This window comes from Cervus elaphus, chromosome 15 (genome assembly GCF_910594005.1).
Source record: "Cervus elaphus chromosome 15, mCerEla1.1, whole genome shotgun sequence".
Classification (NCBI taxonomy): domain Eukaryota; kingdom Metazoa; phylum Chordata; class Mammalia; order Artiodactyla; family Cervidae; genus Cervus; species Cervus elaphus.
Window position 1 is genome coordinate 75341552 of NC_057829.1, and position 23602 is coordinate 75365153.

Here is a 23602-nt window from a genome sequence, read left to right on the forward strand (position 1 = left end):
TCATTAGTCATAAGGGAACTACAAATCAAAACCAAAGTGAGATGCCATTTCACACCCATTACAATGGCTATTATTAAAAAGAGAGAGAATAGCAAAAGTTGGTAAGGATGTAAAAAATTGGGATCCTTTACATTGCTGGTTGGAATATAAAAATGATACAGCTACTATGGAAAACAGTTTGGTGATTCTTCAAAAAGCTAAACATAAAATTACCATGTGAACCAGCAATTCTGCTACTACGTATTTACCCCCAAAGAACTGAAAATAGATATTCAAACAAAATTTATATACACATCATAGCACTATTCACCATATCCAAATGGTGGAAATAACCCAAATATCTATCAGCTGATGATGAATGGGGCAGCAAAACGTGGTCTATCCATACACTGGAATTTTATCCAGCCATAAGAAGGAGTGAAATATAATACTAATACATGCTAAATTGTAAACATGGATAAACCTTAAAAATATTAAGTGAAAGAAGTTAGACACAAAGGGTCACATATTATCTGATTCCACTTATATGAAATATTCAAAATGGGTAAATACTGAGTTGGCCAAAAAGTTTGTTTGGGTTTTTCCATAACACCTTACTGGAAAACCCAAAGAAACTTCTTGGCCAACCCAATACATGGAAACAGAAAGTATATTGGTGGTTGCCAAGGGTGGGGGGGAGAGAGAGCAAGAGTGACAGTTTCATGCGTGCATGGTTTCCGTTGTTTGCAGTGATGAAAATGTTCTGAAAATAACTAGAGATGGTGGTTGCACAACCCTGTGAACGTATTGAATGCTACTAAATTGTCCATTTTAAAACTGGTTTATTCTACGTTATGTGAATTTTACCTCCATTTAAAAAAAAAATATGGGAGCCAGGAAGAAAGGAACTGAAATTCTGTGTATAGCCTGTGTGGGTACCTGATTGGCAATAGCAAACAAAGTGAGTAAGCTATTTCAGCTGATGAAATAGATTCATCCTTCAGTGTTTACTGCAAATAAAGCTCCTTGCCAGTGTAGGCAAGGTAGTGAAGTGGTCAAGCTCATCCCATTTATGGTCAATAGGACAGGAGTATGTCTAAAATGAGGGCTCAAGAATTGGTAGATCATGATCCAGATTAAACCCAATGTATGTATTCCCCCCCCATACATATACATGTGTCCATTCTCCCCCCCAACCCCCCCCCTTTTTTTAATATTTGTTCATTTATTTAATTTGGCTGTGTTGGGTCTTAGCTGCGTCATGGGGGCTTCTCTAGTTCTGGCACATGGGCTTCAGAGCACTCAGGCTCAGTAGTTGCCCTGCAGCATGTGGGATCTTAGTTCCCCCACCAGGGATCAAACCCACGTGCCCTACACTGGAAGCAGGATTCTTAACCACTGGACCACCAGGGAAGTCCCCAGATATGTTTTCATTTATCCCATGCCAGACCTTTATTCATTAAACCAGAAGTTAAAATTGAGCTTTCATAAAGATCCAGTGTTCCAGGTTTTCTAGAGAAAAAAATCTGACCTTCCAGTGACCCTGGTCTCACATTACTACATGGTAAGAATCAGCTGGGCTGGACAGAGTGTGCCGCCGTTAGACTGGCCAAGGGCTGTTTCTCTCCTCCCTTCATGTTACCTGCCAGAAAGTTCACCCCTCTCTTCCCCATCCCACTGTGGCACATTTCACCTTTAATCCTCTTTTGAAAATTTTGTTTACAAAGTCTCCCATTAAATCTCCCCTTAAGACATAAGTCTGCCTTGCGTAAGAAGAGAGCAAATGTCTAAAGGGCAGCAATTTGTTCTTGAGGCCAAGAAGGGGGTACAGGTAAATATCTCTTATTTGAGGGTGGGATGAGGGCAGAGGGCAGAAGCCCAGATCCTAAGATACCACCAGACTGGTGGCAGAATCCAGGCTGAGGCGGGGAGAGGTTGCCAGTGGGCAGAGGTGGGTGAGCACAAAGCAGGTTTCTCCTCACTGTGGCACTGCGACCTTTCTGCGCATTTTGCAACTTTCCCTGGGGCGGTCCCCCTTCTCACACTGGCTGGGTGGCCAGCCTTTGAAGAGACAGTGTCCCGCATGGCTGACTCTTGAATGAGTTTTGCCTCCTGGACTGCCACTTTATCATACAAGCCTGGTAAAGCCTGGTAAAGCCAGATTCCAAAAACCCCAGCTCTCAGAATCCTGGCAGATTATGACAACAGCACCTGTTGTTAGGTAACCTACCACCTGTGGGATCTGGCTTTTATTTTTAAGCTTCTTTTTTTTTTTTCACCTAAACACAACGTGCAAGAAGCCAGAGTTGGGACAGTCATCTCAGGCTCTGGAAGTTCAATTTTCCTCCACACAATGGCAAGTGACTACTCCAAATTCAGGTAATAACTAATTAGAGGCAGAAAAAAATGATGAAAAGTGACTCAGGGTTTCTTGTGACTGTTTCTAGTCCCACACAAAATTTCTAGGCTTTATAAAAGGCTTTGTGAGAGTGGGCTGAACTGTTTCTCTTAATGGAGAAATTTCCAGATGCCTGCTAGTGGCAGCTGCCTCAAAGCTCGAATGGTGACTGTGAATTTGATCTGATAAAGCTCTTTGTTGGACTTTATTCACTCTCTTGATTTTGAGTAGGAACATTTGCTCTTGTCTCTTGAGATATTGTTCTGTAGGGCATTACAGTACATTTTTGTTGTTGTTCAGTTGCTCAGTTGTGTCCAACTCTGCGACCCATGGACTGCAGTACCCCAGGCTTCCCTGTTCTTCCCTATATCTCAGAGTTTGCTCAAACTCATGGCCATTGAGCCAATGATGCCATCCAACCATCTCATCTTCTGTCATCCCCTTCTCTTCCTGCCCTCAATCTTTTCTAACATCAGGGTCTTTTCCAGTGAGTCAGCTCATCACATCAGGTGGCCAAAGTATTGGAGCTTCAACATCAGTCCTTCCAATGAATATTCAGGATTGATTTCCTTTAGGATTGGCTGGTTTGATCTTGCTGTCCAAGGGACTCTCGAGAATCTTCTCCATTACCACAGTTTGAGAGCATCAGTTCTTCAGTGTTCACCCTTCTTTATGGTCCAACTCTCCCATTCATCCATGACTACTGGAGAAACACATACAACATCTAAACATCCTTTGCTGTGACTCATAAGGTGCCAGATGAATTCAGCCTCCTTGAACTCTATGGCTAGACACTGTAAGGAGGAAATGAGTTGTGGTTTTGTCAATTTTAATGGGGAGGCAGCAGTGGGAAATGATGAATGACCTTGGACAAGTCACTTTACTTCTGGGAGTTTCTATTTTCTTATCTGTAAAATGTGAATTTGTGATATTGGTTAAAATAAATTAGATACTCCATGCAAACAACGCAGCTTGGTGCCTGGCATATAGTTGGTGCTCATATGTTTGCTGCTGTTATTGTCCTAATTAAGTCTGAAAGTTGTGAGGCAAGACCTGGAAGAGATGATGTCAGTGAGAATAAGGTCCTAGGATCTACCCAAATGATAATGCCTCCTTTTAGAGTAGTTTGAAGCTAAAGTTGGCTGGAAGCTACAAGTAGAGTTGAGTTGTGAAGAGAAGACTTTGTTTCTTTTGGTTCCCAGAGATCTCTTCCTGGCTTAAATCTTCAATGCCCACCGGCTACCATGTGCCAGGCCCATTCTCCAGCAACCTTTCTGCAGACCTGGCTAAAGTTGTCTCTGATAAAAATGATTCCTCCAGGTTCCCTGGAGAAAGAGGACTTTGGACCCAGCAAGTTGTCATGCTTTTGATCTCTGAGACCCTCCTGATGGCTCAGAAAAGAAAGCAATGAGCAAGGCATATCTGGGCCAGCAGGAAATGTCCTTCACAGGACAACACATGTTTTCTAAGATGGGTGGTGTCACCTCTCCAGAGGTTCCATCTTCTGTTTGGCTGATACTAGGGAGATGCAGTTGTAAGAGTCCTTCATGACCCTCTGTCTGCCTGGGTAGTAAAGCTCTCTGGAGCCCCCTCCTCTGACTACCAGCTTATGTTGGATCCAGAGGGCTTCTTCTAGGCTTTGTGAACCAAAAAATAAAACAGTAGTCATTTCTCAAAATGGTCTGGGAAATGATTAGCCTCTTTCCTTTGATCCTTACCCACTTGTGGGAGGACAATCAAGTAGCCAGGGTGGAGAACATATTCTAGTATTTCCGACATTGCTAAGGTAAACAGTGAGAGGAATTCAGCTGCTAGAGTGGTTAATCATGGCTATTTGGAGGGTTAGAAGCTGTGTGTGTGTGTGTGTGTGTGTGTGTGTGTGTGTGTGTGTAACTTCTGTAAGCATAGAGAGCTGTTTGAGCAAAAAAAAAAAACATGGCAATTTCCTCTTTTTCTTTCCTTTCTTTTTTTTTTTTTTTTTTACAGGCCTGAATTTCCTGCTGCTATTCATAAAGATGCTTTTTATCTTTAACTTCTTGTTTTCCCCACTTCCAACCCCGGCACTGATCTGCATCCTGACCTTCGGAGCTGTCATCTTCCTGTGGTTGGTTAACAGACCTCAGCCCGCCTTGCTTCATGTTGATCTGAACAAGCAGTCGGTGGGAATTGAGGTAACATGCCAATTGCCTTTGCAGTTTGTCAGCCTTCATGGAACACAAACTGTAACTCAAGACCTTAGGAGAGGTGGTAAAGGAGACTGAGAGTAGTGTGGGAAAGTAAGCCTTTTTGATTAGCAAAAATAAGCAGAAAATCTACAAGTTGAAAGTTCTAGTAATGGTACATTTTTGTTTTTAATGAAATCACAGATTTTACTGATTTTATGATGCCAAAAATCTAGATGTGGTATTGGCAAACTATTGCATGCAGACAAAATCCACCTTTATCTGTGTGAGCAAGCTAAGAACATTCTTTATATTTTTCAAGGGATATGTAAAAAGAATAAAAGAAAGGGCTAGATCATACGTGTTCCACAAAGCCTAAAGTATTTACTATCTAGCCCTTTGCAGGAACACGTTGCTGACCCACGATCTAGATGATAGAGTCAGTACTCTGCGGACAGAGGAACATTTTCATTAAGAAATACCATGTCTAAGAATGGTAAAAAAAAAAGTTATCGAATTCAATTCCAGCTTTGAGTTAATAGTCTCTCTTAAAACTGACAGACATTGAACTTGGTTTCTCCCCTCAATTCTTTGACATTTTAGCAAATCATACCACTTCCTATATCTCTGAACTAAGGGATAGCACCACGAATTTTCTCTCATGATTTTTCATCTTCAACCCTTTTCAGAGAAGAAAGCATTAAAGCTAACCCTTTCTGATCTTGTTACAAACTCTGTGCTTCTAGTTGGGAATCTGATTCCGAGTTGCCTCCATTCTCCACCACCCTCCATTTTATTTGGAAAGATTTTCATCAGCAACTTCCTGTCCCTATAATCCCGATACTTCAGGCTGCCATGTCTTTTCAATCGTCCCTTTCCCCTGAGTCTTTAAGAGTAGACTGTTGGTTTCCCCTCGGGAACTTCAACCCACTGAAGTCTGACCTTTATCACTACCATCCCCTCAGACTTCTCTGCATCACTCATAATCTAACTTCTAAATTCAGTGATTCACAACAAGGCGCTACTCTACAGTACAGGGAGCTATAGTCGATATTCTGGCATAAACCATAGTGGAAAAGAATATAAAAAATAATGTATATATGTGTATAACTGAGTCATTTTGCTGTGCATCAGAAATTAATACTACATTGTAAATCAAGTATACTTCAATAAAGAATAGATTAAAAAAATAAATTCAATGATTCTTCCTCTCAATTGACTTGACACTTCCTTCTTAAAACTTCTTCCTTTGCATTTCATCATATCCTTCGGTGAGATTTCTGCCTAATTCCAAGATAGTCTTTCTTTGTTACTTAGATTCTTTTTTCTCTTTATGCTAGAGTTTCAATCTCACCATCTTTTGATTCCTCTGAAGCAAGGGTTGGCAAACTTGTTCTGCGAAGGCCAGATAGTGAAGAGTTTATGCTTTGCAGACCACATGGGTTGTGTTGCAACTATTCAACTCTGCTGTTACACTGTGAAAGCACCAAGAGATATGTAAATGAGGGCAGGGCCGTGTTCCAATAAAACTTTATTTAAAAACTGGCTAGCCATGTTTGGCCCTAAATATAGTCTGCTAATCCCTGCTTTCAATCCTCACAGCTTTTGAGAAAACCTCCCTCTAATATGACATGAATATGTACCTGAAAGGCTATGACACCCAAATCTGGTGTCATATTTGGTGACACCAAATCTGGAACTCTCTTTTGAGTTCCAGTCCACCTCAGTGACACTTGAGTACCTCAAGCTCCACACATCTCTTTATTGCTTGTCTTCTCCCTTCATACCGACGTGCACACACACACACTCTTGCATACACACCTGCACCCTTTCCTGCTTCCCCTCCCATTCTATCTCAGTTAAATGCATCTCTGCTTACCCAGTTGCCAAAAGTTGAATCATCTTTCATTCTTCCTCAATGCTGTCTATGTAAGTAGACATCAAGACCCCATCTTTCTTTCCTAGAAATAGAACTTTGTTTTTGATGTCTTGACTTAATGTGACATCTGATGGAAATCTTCCCTGATGCTCCAGATTAAGTCAGATCTTTTGTTAGAGTCTCATGGGTTATCTTGGACTTTCATAGCTGCTATCTTGGTAATAACTTACAGTTTTGAATGCCTATTTAATTGATGGCAAGGCTTCTCTAACTTTCATGAGGGTTGAACTGTACCTCTAGCTCCTACGGTAGCTCCAGGATATCTAGATCAGGACTGGATCCTAAAGATGACATTTCTAGACCTATCCCTAGCTATGCCCTCATTCTCAAATACCCTGTTCTTGAGCTGCCCATCAGAATCTGCAGTATGTTTTCTTGCCTTCTTTTTTTTAAGTTGAAGCACAGTTGATTTACAATACTGCATTAGTTTCAGGTGAAACACATAGTGATTTTTTTTTTTTTGCAGATGATATTCCATTATAGGTTATTACAAGATACTGGGTGTAATACCACTGTGCTATACAGTAAATCCTTGTTGCTTCCTCTGCATCTTTATTCAGGCTATTCCTTCACTCTGAACTCTTCTCTTTTCCCTCCATTCTATGAAACTACATATTTTTAGTAAATGCTTACTGTCTTCACAGTCTCTATTGAAATATTATTTCTTCTCTGTAGGCTTTCTATTTGATTCAGTATTGGTTACTTCATTCATCTCCCCAAACATATGTTGTTATTACAGTGTGTACATCATGGTATTATATTTGCATGTTTTCCCCTTCTCGTCCTACCGCAGCTCCCAAAACTCTCATTTATGTGGTGCTCATGGGCAGATCCCCTGGAAAAGGGAAAGTCTATCCACTCCAGTATTCTGGGATGGAGAATTCCATGGACAGTGGAGCCTGGCAGGCTACAATCCATGGGGTCACAAAGAGTCGGACACAACTTAACAATTAAGCCCAGCACAGCACATAACTATAATATTGTCTCATCTCTGTGTGTGTGTGTGTGTGTGTGTGTGTGTGTGTGTGTGTGTGTGAGTGCATATGCATATACCTAGGGAGGTGGAGGTAAATTACCAAAAACATAACTGCGACAATCTCTGGGTTTCTCTGATATGAAGATACCACAACTTTGAGACTTAAAAAAATTGATTGATTGAATACTAAAAGGGTCATCAGTGTGACCTCAATAGTCACTATTTCTGTTCTTTTCAACTCAGTCCATACAGGTTTGGAAAGGGTGGGGGAAAACTCAGGCTTGACCTAAACTCAGTCTTGTGTCTTAGGGAGGAGCACGGAGAGGCATTTGCCAGAAGGACAATGACCTGATACGCAACTACTTCTCAGATGCCAAGACGGTATATGAAATCTTCCAAAGAGGACTTGCTGTGTCTGGTAAGCCTGGCTGTTTCCCCTGGCCTGTAAGACCAAGGTGGGCTCTTGTTCCCTGCCTCTCCTTCCCTGTCTCACTTCTAAAACTTTTAAAACTTTGTTTAAAGGTGCTCCAAGAAGAATTAAAAATACAGCATGGCAGGGGCATGAGCAGAGGATCTGGGTGGTGCTGGAAGCTGTGTAGCAGGACAGACTTGGGCTTGAAACCCAATTCTTCTGTTGCCAGCTATGTGACTGCACAAACCACTTTGCCTCTCTGAATCTGGTTCTCATTTAATACAAGGAGAACTTCCTGGCCCAGTGGTTGTTAAAGAGTTAACAGTAGGAAAATATTTTGGTTAATCCACTAGTACATTTGTTTAGGAGGATGTGTTTCATAAATGTAGTTCCCTACATTATAGAATCTGAGCCAGAATTAGCATCCAGGCCTCCTGACTTTTTACCTTGACCTTGCTCCTAGTATCATACTGCTGGACCTCGTTGCTGCTTTTAGTATCACATAAGGTAATTGTCTTTTGAACTTTCCTAGAAGCATTATCCCATGACCTTTGGTAGGTTCATTTCTAATGAATGAAAGAAGTACATAAAGGTTCAGTACTTCTATCTGGTATCATTGAACACAATGCTGGGTATACTAGCTTCCTTTCAAAATCAACGGACTTATAACTCTCCCTATAATTTTTTTTAATGTTTATTTGATTTATTTATTTGGCTGCATCAGGTCTTAGTTATGGCATGTGGGATCTAGTTCCCTGACCAGGGATCAAACCCAGGCCCCCTGCTTTGGAAGGAAGGTATCTTAGCCACTGGACCACCAGGGAAGTCCCACTCTCCCTTTAACTTTTTTTCTTTGGGGTGATATTCTGTCCAGGCAGAGACTTACCTATGTGACTTTTTGTCCTCCACGTCCCTTCTGCCTTTTAACTATGACTACGGCAATATTTAATAGCCAATTCCTATTGGGTACTAACTATAGTACTGCATGGATAGCATCTACTTATTGTCTTACACCTCAGGGATTAGTTGTCATACACCTCCATTTAAAAGTTTTATTTACTTATGACTGTGCTCAGTCTTCACTGATGCTCACGGGCTTTCTCTAATTGCCGCGAGAGGGGGTTACTCTGTGTTGCAGGGTGCAGGCTTCTCATTGCAGTGGCTCCCCTCATTGTGGAGCAGGGACTTTAGAGTGTGCAGGCTCGATAGTTGTGGTGCCCTGGCTTAGCTGTCACCAGGCATGTGCTATCTTCCTGCACCAGGGATCAAACCTGTGTCCCCTGCATTGACAGGTGGATTCTTAACCACTGGACCAACAGGGAAGTCCAACCTCATTTTTTAAAGTGAGGAAATAGAGACTCAGAGGTTCAGGAATATTTTGAAAGTGACCGAACTAGAAAATGTTGATGCTGATACTGAAATCTAAGTCTCTGTCTAGATTATTTTATTTTATGTCAACTCTTGAGTGTTTTGTAAAGATTGTTGTTCCTCAAGACAATGAAGGTTTACATTGTAAAGAAAGCTTCTATCTGAAGGTTCCAGAGTGGACTGTACTTGGTATTTCTGGCTCCACATTGGTACCGATTTAGATTTCCATCCACATAACAAACAAAAACAAACCAACTGCTAGTTTCTTTACTTATTTGGCAACTTAAGATAGTATATAGCTAATATGATAGACTTTCCTTTGAGATTTTCCACTTTTTGAAGTTTTCTTCACTGTGCATGGATTGTTATTGGAACTAGATACAAGTCATTCAGCACACAACATGTGGTACATAGGACACACCTTCATTTAGAAATTTTTTTCAATGTTAAATTAAAACTAAACAGATAAATTGGCTTCTCGTGTAAGTATGCATGAAAAATCCAACCTATTTCCATAGAAAAATGACACATCTGCTTACAACTGGGATGGAATACATCAGCCCTAACCTCTATATTTATAGGGTTCCCAGGTGGCTCTAGTGGTCAAGAACACACCTGTCAATGCAAGAGACTTAAGAGACATGGGTTTGATCCGTGGGTTAGGAAGATCCCCTGGAGGAGGGCATGGCAACCCACTCCAATATTCTTGCCTGGGAAATTTCCATGGACAGAGAAGCCTGGCAGGCTATGATCCACAGGGTTGTAAAGAATTGGAAACAACTGAAGTGACTTAACACAAACACACACACAACCTCTATCTTTAATCCCTACCCAGTAGATGGTCCATGTTGAGAATCACCTGCATGCATGTGTGCTAAGTTCCTTCAGGTGTGTCTGATTCTGTGTGACCCTAGGGACTGTAGCCTGCCAGGCTCCTCTCTCAGATAATCCAGGCAAGAATACTGGAGTGGGTTGCCATGCCCCTCCTCTGGGGAGAATTACCTGCAGATAGTGTTTAAAATACAGATCCTCTGGCTCCACTGTGTTTTATTGAATTGGAATTCCAGATAGTTTTTCTCCAGTTGCCAAGTTCTGTTCAACTTTTTGCAATCCCATGGACTGCAGTACATCAGGCTTCTCTGTCCTTCACTATCTCCCAGAGTTGGCTCAAATTCATGTACATTGAATCGGTGATGCCATCCAACCATCTCATCCTCTGTCGCCCCCTTCTCCTCCAAATATGAATTTTAAACAGAGCTTTACAAGGGCTTTGTGTGCCAAAGTTTCAACTCTACCTAGCTTAGGGCCCCAATTTTGCTGAGAAGTTGTTAATGGGTGGATTCTTTATAGATGGCCATGTCTTAGAACAGAAGATCTAAGTTGATTAAATTAATCAAAGGCTACGCTATTGCCTAGTCAGGACTTTGGCTAATCAAACTGAAGCTGATTAGGACACAGAGTTTAATGAAACCCCAGTTGGTGCCCCCTTGGGCCAATTATTTGACTTATTCCTTGACCATGGGCCTCAGCTAGTATTTTTATCCATAGGGAAGTGATAAGAACATGAAATATAGTTTTTCTCACCCTTATCAGCTCTGCCACTTAATGAGTGAGCATGAAGTTGCTCAAGTTCATGATTCTTGGTTCCATAGGGATAATGATAGTTATTGGGAAGATCCAGTGAGTTAATGTGACAGTGCAGAGTAAGCTAGGTACCCTAAGAGGTACGTATCACTGGGGGTTAATGTTTGTACGAACCAGTCCATCGGTAGAGCACCAGTAGCCCACACTGTAGGCTGGAGCAGGGGCTGTGAACCCCTAAAGCGGGACTTGCCTGGCTTCAAGGAACATCTCAGTCTGAGACTTGACTTCTTGAGCATTCATGCAGCTGTTTCAGCAGAAAGAAAAAGCACTAATGTTTCCTGTGAATAGTCTCCATGTTCATTAAAAAAAAAAAAAAAAATCTCTTTAGTCAATGTGGCTATCTCTTTCCTGCTTTCTTTCCTTTCTCCTCTGTTGCTTAGTCGGGAAGTTTACTTATTTGCCTCTGAATTCCTAATAACCTTCTCTTTGAATGCTTGCTTTTGGCTAGAACTAAAATCCCCTCAGCAATTTGGCTAGATCCTCTATGTAAAACTTCCTTCCCTTCTGCACTCCTATTTATAACTCAGTTTCATTCTGGCTTAGATATGGGGGTTTCTCAGCCAGTTGGGGGTTTCTCAGCCAGTTAGGGGTTTTGCTTAGCCTCATAAGTACCATAACTTCTGTGACTTCTGTGGCTGAAATGACTATTTACTCTAGTAAATGGATGTTGCCAGACTTACTGTAATTTTAAATAAGGCAGAATAGTTTCGATGTTCAGAAGTTTGATTCTTCTATTGTCAAATGTGAGACACAGTTGTAAAAATATCCAAGGCTAATGTACATGTGTGTGTACACGAGTGCTCCTGTGTATACTCATGTGTGTTCTTGTAGTTTTTTATGAGTCTCAGTGTCTCAGAAGACACTCTCATATAAAGTACATTACCAGCTGATTCGTGAGAGTAAATGAAGCTTAACAGATAAGGGAAAGAGTCCCATTTTAATAGCTGTGAAAGAAGCTTAGACTAAAGTAATAACTTTCAAAATCTGTTAAACCAGAAGACATATTAAAAAATGACTATTTAGTGTCTATGACTTGATATTTGCTGGTGGGAGAAAAAGCAAATTGTCCCAACTGATTCACCAAGTAATGTGGTGCTAGGTATCAAAAACCTGAGCTGTATAACATGGAACTGGCAGCTTGGATTAGAGGTGAGTTTGGCGGAGGATAGATAGGTGTATACATGTATGGCTGAGTCCCTTAAGCATCACAACATTGTTAATCGGCTGTACCCCACTACAAAATAAAAAGTTAAAAAAAGAAAAAAACCCTGAGCTTTCTAACCAACTCTCCTCACCCCTAGCTCCTGCCACCCTTCCCAACCCAGTTATTTCATTTAAAATACTCTTTTCTAAGAAAATGTTCTAACTTTGAAATGATCAGTTTGAAAGTATGTATTGTAGCACTATTTGAGGTGTCAATTTTGGAAACAATCTCCATGCCCAAAATGAGATCAACTCAGCTGTACACTAGAATCCTTCACTACTTGGCCATAATAAGGCCATTAAAATCTCTATAGAGAAGAAATAATAATGGGAATAGTTGTATAAAATGGGGGAAGAAAGCAGGATACCAAAATATATATGTGGATTGAACATAACCTTGAAACTATCAAAGGAAGTATCAAAGAAAATACTTAATATCAGTCTCGATAATGGTGTTTATGTGATAAGATTATTGATGACTTGTACTTTGATTTTTTGTCTGTTTTTATGAGCATATTTTTTTTTACTGTGCGTGTATGTTAAGTCACTTCAATCATGTCTGACTCTCTGTGACCCTGTGGACTGCAGCCCGCCAGTCTTCTCTGTCCAAGGAATTCTCCAGGCAAGAATACTGGAGTGGGTTGCCAAGCCCCTTTTTTATTGTAGGGAAACTCAGTCCAAGATTACCCAATACAGGTTATTTGTGTTCACTTGTAAGTTTTTGCTTGTTCACGTCATGTGGGCTAGTCCATATTCATGGCTTTCCCCAAATGCCTGTTACCATGGAGGTCACATATTCCAACATGGAACCACCCCTGTTTTTCAGCATTTCCTAAATGTTGCAGATGCAGTTTTCAAGGCTCTGTCTGTCTTTGAGAACTGAGTACTTACCACTTTTGCATTTCCTTGGAACATAAGAGAAAATTGCGTCCTTACTGGATTTGTCCTTTGTGTCTTGTCTCTTCCTAACCTCCTTTTACTTTCTCTGGTCCAAAGAATTTGCAACTGGAGCTGATTTTCTCTTAATATTATGTTTTTAGACAATGGGCCTTGCTTGGGATATAGAAAACCAAACCAGCCCTACAGATGGCTGTCCTACAAACAGGTAAGTCAGGCCCATGATTTTGGATAAGTTCTTTTGCTTATGTGGTATCCTGAGCTAATTTGTTCTCTCTGGAGTCTTGATTGCTTTTTTTTTTTTCTCTCTCTCTCTCTCTACCTCTCTCTTTTGTAGGTGTCTGATCGAGCAGAGTACCTGGGCTCCTGTCTCTTGCATAAAGGATATAAACCGTCACAAGACAGCTTGGTTGGCATCTTTGCTCAGAATAGGCCAGAGGTAACTGTGTTGAAATTAACTGAAAGAAATGAGTCAGGGCCAAGTCTAAAGACTTTAAACCCTACCCCAAATCCAGCACTCTGACACTTGATGAGGACTTATGAAAGCTGTTTAAAGACCTCAGACTCTTTAAACATTGTTCCAGCTGAAAGAGTTATAGTGCATGGCCTCTTTAATCCTGGTTGAATGTCTGGTGCTATTTGCTAGGTGACTGGGCTTCTCTCATGTGTTTCCAGTTATGTGTCATTTTATGCCAGTCTGCCATATGAGGAAAATAAGGAAACTGTGAGGGGACTGGCACATAAGAGCTTGAAGATGATGTGGAAAGGGGTGAATTGTCTTTAGAAGTGGAACCTGCACATTGTCCCTGAACTAGTAACCAAGGCATCCACTTCTCCTGAGACCAGCTGTAGCCATCTTTCCACAGTGAGTTGAAAGCAGATTTTAGACATTGCAATGATTGGAATTAAGCTTATCTCCAAGTTCAGGTGAAGTCATTAGGCCCAATATCCTCAGAGAAAAACCTTTGTGTGTTTTGGAATACTTGCATGACATACACTTACCCAAGCCAGTTGTTTAACTGAAAATCCAAGGTGGGGGCAGGCCTGGCTGCACTTCTGGGTGCATCTATATACTTCATCTTCCTTTAACCCAGCCTCAGAGATATCCTTGACTCTAGTTCAGGAACTTAATACCAAACCTGGTATCTATTAGGGCTGCCATAAAAAAAAAATACCGCAGACTGGTGGCTTAAACAACAGAAATTAATTTTCTCATAGTCCTAGAGTCTGTTCAAGATCTCCAGTTCAAAGTCAAGGTGTCAGCAGGTGTGGTTTCTCCTGAGGCCTCTCTTCTTGGCTTGCAGACAGCTGCCTTCTTGCTGTGTCCTCACTTGACATTTTCCTCTGCCATCCCTGGGGTGTCTTCCTCTTCTTATAAGGACAATAGTTATGTTGGATCAGGGTCCCATCCTTATGAGCTCTGTGCTATACTGTGCTTAGTCACTCAATCATGTCTGACTCTTTGTGACCCCATGGACTGTAGCCCACCAGGCTCCTCTGTTCATGGAATTCTCCAGACAAGAATACTGGAGTGGGTTGCCATGTCTTCCTCCAGGGGATCTTCCCAACCCAGGGATCAAACCCAGGTCTCCCACATTGCAAGCGGATTCGTTACCATCTGAGCCACCAGGGAAGCCTGAGGATACTGGAGTGGGTAGCCTATCCCTTCTCCAGGGAATTTTAACCAACCCAGGAATGGAACCAGGGTCTCCTGTGTTGCAGGCAGATTCTTTACCAGCTGAGCTTTATGATCTCATTTCACCTTAATTCTTTTTAAAAGGCGCTATCACCAAAAACAATTGCCTTGGTGTTAGGGCTTCAACATGAATTTAAGGGGGAACATAATTCAGTTCATAATGACATTTAAGACCCATGATTATCAGGTTCTGACCTATCAGCCCAATTCCTGTCACTCTTTATGCTTTCTTCTGTATATGTAGTGATGTCATGCAATCCTGCTTTGTTCATTCACTTCCTTCGTCCTTTTCTGCCTCCATCTCTGTAACCAAATCCTACCTGTCCTTCAGCTGCTGCTGCTGCTACTAAGTCACTTCAGTCGTGTCCGACCCTGTGCGACCCCATAGACGGCAGCCCACTGGGCTCCACTGGGCTCCTCCGTCCATGGGAGTTTCCAGGCAAGAGTACTGGAGTGGGTTGCCATTGCTTCTCTCTGTCCTTCAGAGCCCTGCCCAATTTCCATCACTTTTCCCAAAGTAGTTCCAGATAGCCTTACCCCACCCCTGAGAGTGACTCTGTTTCCTTAAGACTCCCTAATGCTTTCTGTAACTCTTATGGATAGAACTTATTACACTCTACCTTTGTTTTATAGTTGTCTCTGCACCCACCTTATCTCCTTTATTTAATTATATTTTATAGCATCAGCAATGGCAGTCCCTAAAGCATCACAAAAAAGAAGAGATTTGAGGGGACTTCCCTGATGGTCCTGTGGTTAAAACTCTGTGCTTCAAATGCTGGGAGTCTGGGTTCCATCCCTGGTCAGGGAACTAGATTTCACAAGCCACAACTAAAGATTCTTTCTTTTAACACAGAGCCGCCAAATAAGCATTTGTTGACTAAATGACTGAATTAACATACTTCCTCGTCAAAGCATATGCTAGTCCTTATTTGAACATCTCTCCATACAGTGGGTCATCTCTGAGTTCGCTTGTTACACGTACTCCATGGTAGCTGTGCCCTTGTATGATACCTTGGGAGCAGAAGCTGTCATATACATCGTCAACAAGGGTAAAACTTTGCTATTACATTTTAACTTGATTCTTTCTTGATGCTGAGTAGTTCCTCATTATTGGATTTTGTTAACAGAATGTTGTAATCAGAAAAATACTCAAGTCTCTCTTGTCCTGTAGCACCTAGGATATAATTTAGAGGGAAGTTACAAAAAGCCCATGAATCAGGGATATACTCAGAAGTTTCAATGAAATGCTTCAAGGTGGCGTAATATGACAATATAGTTTGGCAGTGAGCTATTTTCACTGGCCACCCTGGATGAAAGGCCATAGAGTGAGTGAATAAATCACTTAATTGACAGTATCACTATGAAACTACTGGTTTAATTTCCTACTCTTGTAAATCGAAGTGAGTATAGTTCACCAGCATGTACCACTGTCCATGGTGAGCCTGTAGACAAAATGACTATTGCTAGGGAAACAAGTTCAAGTTCAATGGGCAAGTAAGCGATATACTAGATGTTACCTTCCATCACAGAATTGGTAGATTAAGTGAGTAGATCCATTGGAACTATAGACTTAATCAGAAAGTTTCTACCTGTGTAAACAAGCATCAAAGCAACTGCTACCATTAAAAATCATAAAATGCTTGTCTGCTAAAATCCTACTTGCCCACTCCTTCCCCTTTTAATCCCTTCTCCCCATGCCCCCAAACAAAACAAATGGACAGGACCACATATGTGACCAAGCATGTCTGTATTCTTAACCTGAAGGAATTTTGTGGCTCCTCTAGAAACTATAAACGGTTGGCAGTATGCAAGGAAACTAAGTGCTTCTGTTTCAATTAAGTTTATTTTATTATCAATGGAATGTTTCAGATTTTATACATTATAAATCTGATTTACAAACATAATCTCCTTTAGGGATCCAGCAGTTTTGACATTTTCAAAAATCTTTTCCTCTTTGAGAGAAAATTGGGTGCATGGCAACACAAGAGGCTGACCTCTGGCTCTCTTTCTGCTTTCAGCTGATATCTCCACGGTAATCTGTGATACACCCCAAAAGGCATTAGTCCTGATCAGTAATGTGGAAAAGGGCCTCACCCCGGGCCTGAAATTGGTCATCCTCATGGATCCCTTTGAGGATGACCTGAAGAGGAGAGGGGAGAAATGTGGAGTTGAAATCTTATCCCTGTTTGATGCTGAGGTAGGGACCTGAAGCTCAACTGCCAAGCAGAAGGCTGGTCTCACGCCATGGGCAGCTTGCAGGACTTCCATACAAGAAAGCAAGTTGATGTCCTCCAGAGGTGGCAGGGGAGGAATCAATTACATTTATACTATTAAGCTATGGGAATCATTTCCCCAAGACAACTCAGAAAGCCTGCTAGTGGGGGAGGAAGGTCTGTGGCCAGCAGACAGACTTCCAAGTAGAGAATTTATAAATACAGAAGGAGTTAGGGAGGTGATCCTGGAACCAGGCTTCCTAGGTTCACCTTCTAGCTCCATATCTATTAGTTACGTGACCTGGGGCCAGTTGCACCACATCTTCCTTTCCCCCTTTTTAATATGAAGATGAAACCATCCCTACTTCATAGAGGAGATTTAAAGAGTTAAATGAGAGAATATAAAGTGCTCAGGAGAGTAATATAATGTGCAGTAAGCCTTGAAATGTCAATTATTCATTTTATTTAAAATGATTTAGCAATGGTCCTGGAAGACTGAACCTTGAGAGTCTGATGGGAAGTTTGGACCTTTGGGATCTGCCCTCATGAGCTGGTATTCTAGAGAGAACTTATACTCTACCCCGAGACTTCCATTGTGCCTGAATGTTGGCTTCTGGGCCTGACCTGGGTTGGAATTTTGGTTGTATTCCCATAGAGGTGTTCACATGCAAAAGGAAAAGAGGACTGTATTTGTCCTAAGAGTGTCGATCTCGACTAATGTCTTTCTTTCTTGCTTTTCTGTTCATGCAGAATTTAGGCAAAGAGAACTTCAGAAAACCCATGGTAAGTTTTCTTCTGCCTGTTCTTGAGTCTTGCCATCTTCAACTCTCAAAGCTCACAGTAGACTAAGCCCTTATGCTTCCCCCTCCAGCCTCCTGCACCAGAAGATCTGAGCATCATTTGCTTTACCAGTGGGACCACAGGTCAGTGCCCAGAAGTTGCCCCAGATGCCCCTAGTTAAACAAAAACATGGCTTGAGTCACTGACCACTGGTGGGCTGGTAAATATACTTTACAAGCAGCCCTATCCTAAGGGACTTATAAACATATTCAGAAGTCATATTACAAGACTTCTGAATATGGTTGCCCACTTAGAAAAACCCACACATAAGCAAACACATTTCAATGAACAACCAGGAGCAGTTTACATGCTATGGAATGGAAGGGCCTTAAAGATGGCTTCATAAAGTCAACTTTCTCACACAGCCTACCACTCTCTCAATTTAACATCACTGGAATGGCTTCACTCAACCAAGATAGCCCAGTGGTAGATCTAAGCAGATCATTCCGTGTCCTCTTTCTCCCCCTCTGTGTAGCTACCTAGTTACTAGAACTCTTGATAAATTTTAATTTGAGCCATAATAATCTAGAAGTTATAGCCATTTCACCGTGCTCCGTTTACAAAGTGATGGCCGGGTAATATTGTTAGATCTGAAGTCTTCAACATGAAAACAGCACGAGGCAGGGTGGGGGTCACTTGGATTCTTCTTTTTGTTGCTCTCCGAGACTGCAGCTGTGTCCTGTGTGGTAGCACAAGGCTAATAATGCAGTCAGAGTAGAGTTTCTGGGGGTATCAGTTATTCATAAGCAGAGTCATACACCATTCATAAAAAGACCCAGGGACAGAAGAAGTTCTCGGCTCCGTGGAACAGAACCAAATGAATGTAGCTTCTTATTTCAACGCCAGAGACAATCTGTTAGTCACTTACCGGATCTTTCCACCTCTTCTTTCCTACAGGTGATCCCAAAGGAGCCATGTTAACCCATGAAAACATTGTTTCCAATGCTTCTGCTTTTCTCAAATGTATGGAGGTCAGTGGTCAATTGAAAACGAGGCCATCATTAAAATGTCAATCTGTTGTAAGATTTTAATCTTAAAGTGAGAGGAGGCAGAGAAGGAAAAAACAGATTGAAGGCCTGAGTGTGGATAAATACTGGTACATCTTTGTCTGGAGTTTTGCTCTTTTATTTATTTATTAAGATATATATTTTTAAAAATCTGGACCATTTTTAAAGTTTTTATCGAATGTGTTATAGTATTGGTTCTGTTTTATGTTGTGATTTTTGGGGGCTACAAGGTATGTGGGATCTCAGCTCCCTGACCAGGGATAGAACTCACACCCCCTGCATTGGAAGGTGAAGTCTTAACCACCGGACCTCTGGGGAAGTCCCGTAGAGTTTTGCTCTATTAGGGACACTGCAGATCTCCACACTCAATGCAGTTAGAGCAGCCCTGAGAGTTACACGGGGCACATCGGCACAGCTGTATGCAGCAGTCCTAGAGAGAAGAAGTGTTTAAATCCTCTTTGGAAGAGGAAATTAACATTAACCCATTGTTGTCTCCTTTCCATTTCCTGATCTCTAGGGTGTTTTTGAGCCCAATCCTGAGGACGTGACTATATCCTACCTCCCCTTGGCTCATATGTTTGAGAGGGTTGTACAGGTAAGATCCTATATTCCTAGCAGGTGTGTGAAAAGAAGGTCCTGACTTGCTAGTCCCACATTTATTCCAAGGGCAGCTCTGCAACATTTGCCATCCACTGTCTAATGTGAGGGCACGGGCAGCAGGGAATTGTCGTGGCTGAGTCCTAATCTTGGCATCATCCCTAACCTGCCGCAGAGTCTTCCTGTGTTGAATCTGTCTGTATCCCACGGGGTGAATGCTCGCTCCTGCCTTCACACAGGGCGCCTGCAAGTCCTTGGAGCTCACAGCCCGGAGCTTACTATCTATCCTGCGCAGGGAGATGAGGCATTGTTTTTTCTTTTCTTTGGCCTAGAAGTTTTGAAAAGATCTAGGCTTAAAGAAAAGGAAGTTCCCCACAGAGGGGTGAAGAAGGAATCTTTGATCCAGATAAGGTATCCAGAGTGTGTCAGGGGGAGCTGCTGACGATGGTACATGTGCTAGGAAAGAGCTGGTCTTCTGTGAGTGGTCACCAAGCTTTTCAGGCTCTTTTGAGGCTGGTTTGAGAACCAAAAGCGAAAACACAGGTGTCATTAGGGATGGAAAATCTGTTGGTACATGAAATGCTAAAATGGAAGGTTCAGTTCCTTGGGTTAAAGTGCTGATATTTGATTAATATAATATTAATTCTAATAAGTGTGTTTTTCACATTTTCAGTCAGTTCAGTTGCTCAGTTGTGTCCGACTCTTTGTGACCCCATGGACTGCAGCACTCCAGGCTTCCCTGTCCATCACCAACTCCTGGAGCTTGCTCAAACTCATGTCCATTGAGTCGGTGATACCATCCAACCATCTCATCCTCTGTCGTCCCCTTCTCCTCCTGTCTTCAATCTTTCCCAGCATCAGGATCTTTTCCATTGAGTCAGTTCTTCACATCAGGTGGCCAAAGTATTGGAGCTTCAGTTTCAGCATCAATCCTTCCTATGAATATTTGGGACTGATTTCCCTTAGGATTGACTGGTTTGATCTCCTTGCAGTCCAAGGGACTCTCAAGAGTCTTCTCCAACACCACAGTTCAAAAGCATCAGTTTGTTGGCACTCAGCTTTCTTTATAGTCCAACTCTCACATCCATACCTGACTACTGGAAAAACCATAGCTTTGATTAGACAGACCTTTGTTGGCAAAATAATGACTCTGCTTTTAAATTTGCTGTTTAGGGTGGTCATAGTTTTTCTTCCAAGGAGCAAGCGTCTTTTAATTTCATGGCTACAGTCACCATCTGCAGTGATTTTAGAGCCCCCCAAAATAAAGTCTCTCACTGTTTCCATTGTTTCCCCATCTATTTGTCATGAAGTGATAGGACCAGATGCCTTGATCTTAGTATTCTGAATGTTGAGTTTAAAGCCAACTTTTTCACTCTCCTCTTTCGCTTTCATCAAGAGGCTCTTTTAGTTCTTTGCTTTCTGCTATAAGGGTGGTGTCATCTTTGAGGTTATTGATATTTCTTCCGGCGATCTTGATTCCAGCTTGTGCTCCATCCAGCCGGCATTTCTCATGATGTACTCTGCATATAAGTTAAATAAGCAGGGTGACAATATACAGCCTTGACGTATATTCCGTGAATATACATGAAAACTTGTGGAGTTTTCACATTTTATCACTTCTGAAATTGAGACGGTCTTACCACTGTAGGCGTGTTCTAGTTTGAGTGGCAGTGCTTGCAATGCTATGTAATGAATGGGCTCTTAGAAGCCATGCCTTAGACACTCATCCAGAGCTGTGGGTGGGGTAGGGGTGGGCCTGCAGCCTCACAATCTGACTTACCTGTCTTGCCGCCTCAGCAGAGGCGAGTGTCATCCTGTCTAGGGAGTAGGGTCTCAGAGTTTTGGGTACATGAAGTGTCAGGGGTGAGGGGGTCCAGAGAAAAGTGCCCATTTTTGTTGTTGTTCAGTCACTAAGTAGTATCTGACTCTTTGAGACCCCATGGACTGCAGCACACCAGGCTTCCCTGTCCTTCACTGTCTCCCAGAGTTTTCTCAAAATCATGTCCATTGAGTCGGTGATGCTATCTAGCCATCTCATCCTCTGCCACCCCATTCTCCTTTTGCCTTCAGTCTTTCCAGCACCAGTATGTTTTCCAATGAGTCAACTCTTCACATCAAGGTGCCCATTGGATGTCCTTAATTCTGTCCCAACAGAACCAACTCAAAGAAGTTCTTTGGCTCTGAGCCCCGCCCTCTGGTTTTGCTTTTAGGCTGTTGTGTACTCTTGTGGAGCCAAAGTCGGATTCTTCCAAGGAGACATTCGGCTGCTGCCTGACGACATGAAGACCTTGAAGCCCACATTGTTCCCTACGGTGCCTCGACTCCTTAACAAGGTCTATGATAAGGTACTTACCTTTCTTCTCCTGGGCTGGCCCTGAGCTGTGTGGGGCTTAGGGCTGACTACAGCTCCTAGAGACTCTGAGTTGCTAAGAACTGTGCTGCTTCTCCAGCCTTAACCCCACCCCCACCAGCATCCACTTACAGCCACACTTAAAATGCAGCCATGAAAAATCGTACAAATGAAACCCCCTTTCCTCTGGATGAGATTACTTGGATGTGATATGGAGAAACAGATGAATTCAGAGACTTGAGGAACCTCTCAAAATTCAGCTGACTTGGAAATTGTTACTCTGATTTCATAACACCTGCTGGTTAGGGTGTCTCTTGCTGAGGTGCTAAGCCCATGGTAAATATTTCATATGCAGTCCATCATTTCATTCCTACAAAAACCCAGGAAATCACATCAACGTTCATTATCCCTAATTTACAGATGACGAGACTGAACCTTGGAGGTTAAATAACTTGTCCAGAGTCAGGTCTAATAAGGAGATGAGCCAAAATTTCATGGCCTCATGACAGATTTAGCTGTTATTGATCTCTGCTCTGTTTTTCATTAAGGTTAGGAAAATGGTGATTTTTCTAATCCAAGCATTTCTCTTGCCTTCATTGGCTGGAAGTCTTCCAGGAAAGCACAAATATTTTATTTTTTCCCTTTTATTTATCAGTCTTGAAAATAATGAACTGGTACCCCAGTGACCTTCAAAACTGGTCAGTGAGAAGTTTTCTTTGTAATATTATGATACTCTATAACATACATACATATGATCCTAAATCAAAAGCCCTGACAGTGGTACACAATCAGCTGTTTCATCAGTACTCTCAGGTAACTTTGTAGATAGATGCTACCTTTTGGGGACATGCTGTATCAATTGTCAAGGTTGTTTGCTAAGGACCAGGAATTTGGAGGAGCTAGAGCTTTGTCTGTGTGTACGAAGTTCACTTGTTTGTTAGCATGGACTTTCATCATTATTCAGCATACCAGTGCATGAATAAGAGCCACTTTCTTTTGATGCTAGGAGGCACTATCTCTTGCTTGGTGATGAATGGCTTTGGTGAGTATACAATAAGTTTCCAACTAAGAGGAGCTGTCACTCTGCAGGTACAAAATGAAGCCAAGACACCCTTGAAGAAGTTCTTGTTGAACTTGGCTGTTGCCAGTAAACTCAGTGAAATAAAAAAGGGTATCATCAGACGTGACAGTCTGTGGGACAAGCTCATCTTTAGAAAGATCCAGGTATGTTGGGTAGGTCCTGATGGAGCCAGGTACGTGTCTGGGTTGCCCTCTGCCTCAGTATACTTTGCTTTTCCTTTGACGGTCAAGCGTCTGTTTAACTGGAGACCCTTTGGCACTTTCTATGTTCACTCAACCTTTTGAGATCTCTCTCAGACAATTTTGCCACTAAAGGGTTTTGGCCGAAATGTAGCACTTTCATTCTCTTAGGTGGTCTGTTGAGAGTCCTAAGTAATTTGAAAGGTCCAACAATACAAATTACCTGAGGAAATGTCAAAAAAAAAAAATTGCAGGTCTGGTTCCCACTGTGGATGGTGATGACCATAAGGGCCAACATTTTAAGTTCTTTTCTACAATGATGGACCCTTTCTAAGTGCTTTGTGAATTAATGAGTTTAATCCTTATGACAACACTGGATAAGTGGGCTGTTCTGCCCGTTTTGCAATGCAGGAGACTAAAGCTGCAGGAATAGTTTTCAGCAGGTCTTTTGTTTCTATTAAACAGGAAAGCCTGGGTGGGAAGGTTCGGTTAGTGGTCACCGGAGCTGCCCCCATCTCACCTCCCATCTTGACGTTCCTTCGGGCAGCAATGGGATGTCTGGTAAGCCGAGCACCATTTTTTTTTTATTTTTTATTGGGGTGTAGTTGCTTTACAAAGTTGTGTTAGTTTCTGCTGTAGAGCAGAGTGCATTAGTTACATA

At 42.0% G+C, this 23602-nt stretch overlaps 1 protein-coding gene across 5 annotated transcripts in view; it reads left to right on the forward strand.

Moving 5' to 3' along the window:
- Positions 1-23602, forward strand: part of ACSL5 (acyl-CoA synthetase long chain family member 5) — a 49126-nt gene that overhangs the window by 16353 nt on the left and 9171 nt on the right. For 4 of the 5 annotated variants that reach the window (XM_043925692.1, XM_043925693.1, XM_043925696.1 and 1 more), the window contains exons 2-14: positions 4364-4548; positions 7764-7872; positions 13122-13186; positions 13316-13417; positions 15624-15723; positions 16693-16871; positions 17638-17670; positions 17759-17810; positions 18625-18698; positions 19252-19329; positions 21542-21676; positions 22771-22905; positions 23407-23502. In XM_043925692.1, coding sequence (XP_043781627.1) covers positions 4393-4548; positions 7764-7872; positions 13122-13186; positions 13316-13417; positions 15624-15723; positions 16693-16871; positions 17638-17670; positions 17759-17810; positions 18625-18698; positions 19252-19329; positions 21542-21676; positions 22771-22905; positions 23407-23502 — 1314 coding nt within the window. In that variant the 5' untranslated portion in view covers positions 4364-4392. The remainder of the gene's footprint in view (positions 1-4363; positions 4549-7763; positions 7873-13121; positions 13187-13315; positions 13418-15623; positions 15724-16692; positions 16872-17637; positions 17671-17758; positions 17811-18624; positions 18699-19251; positions 19330-21541; positions 21677-22770; positions 22906-23406; positions 23503-23602) is intronic. The other variant, XM_043925697.1, reaches the window with a different exon arrangement.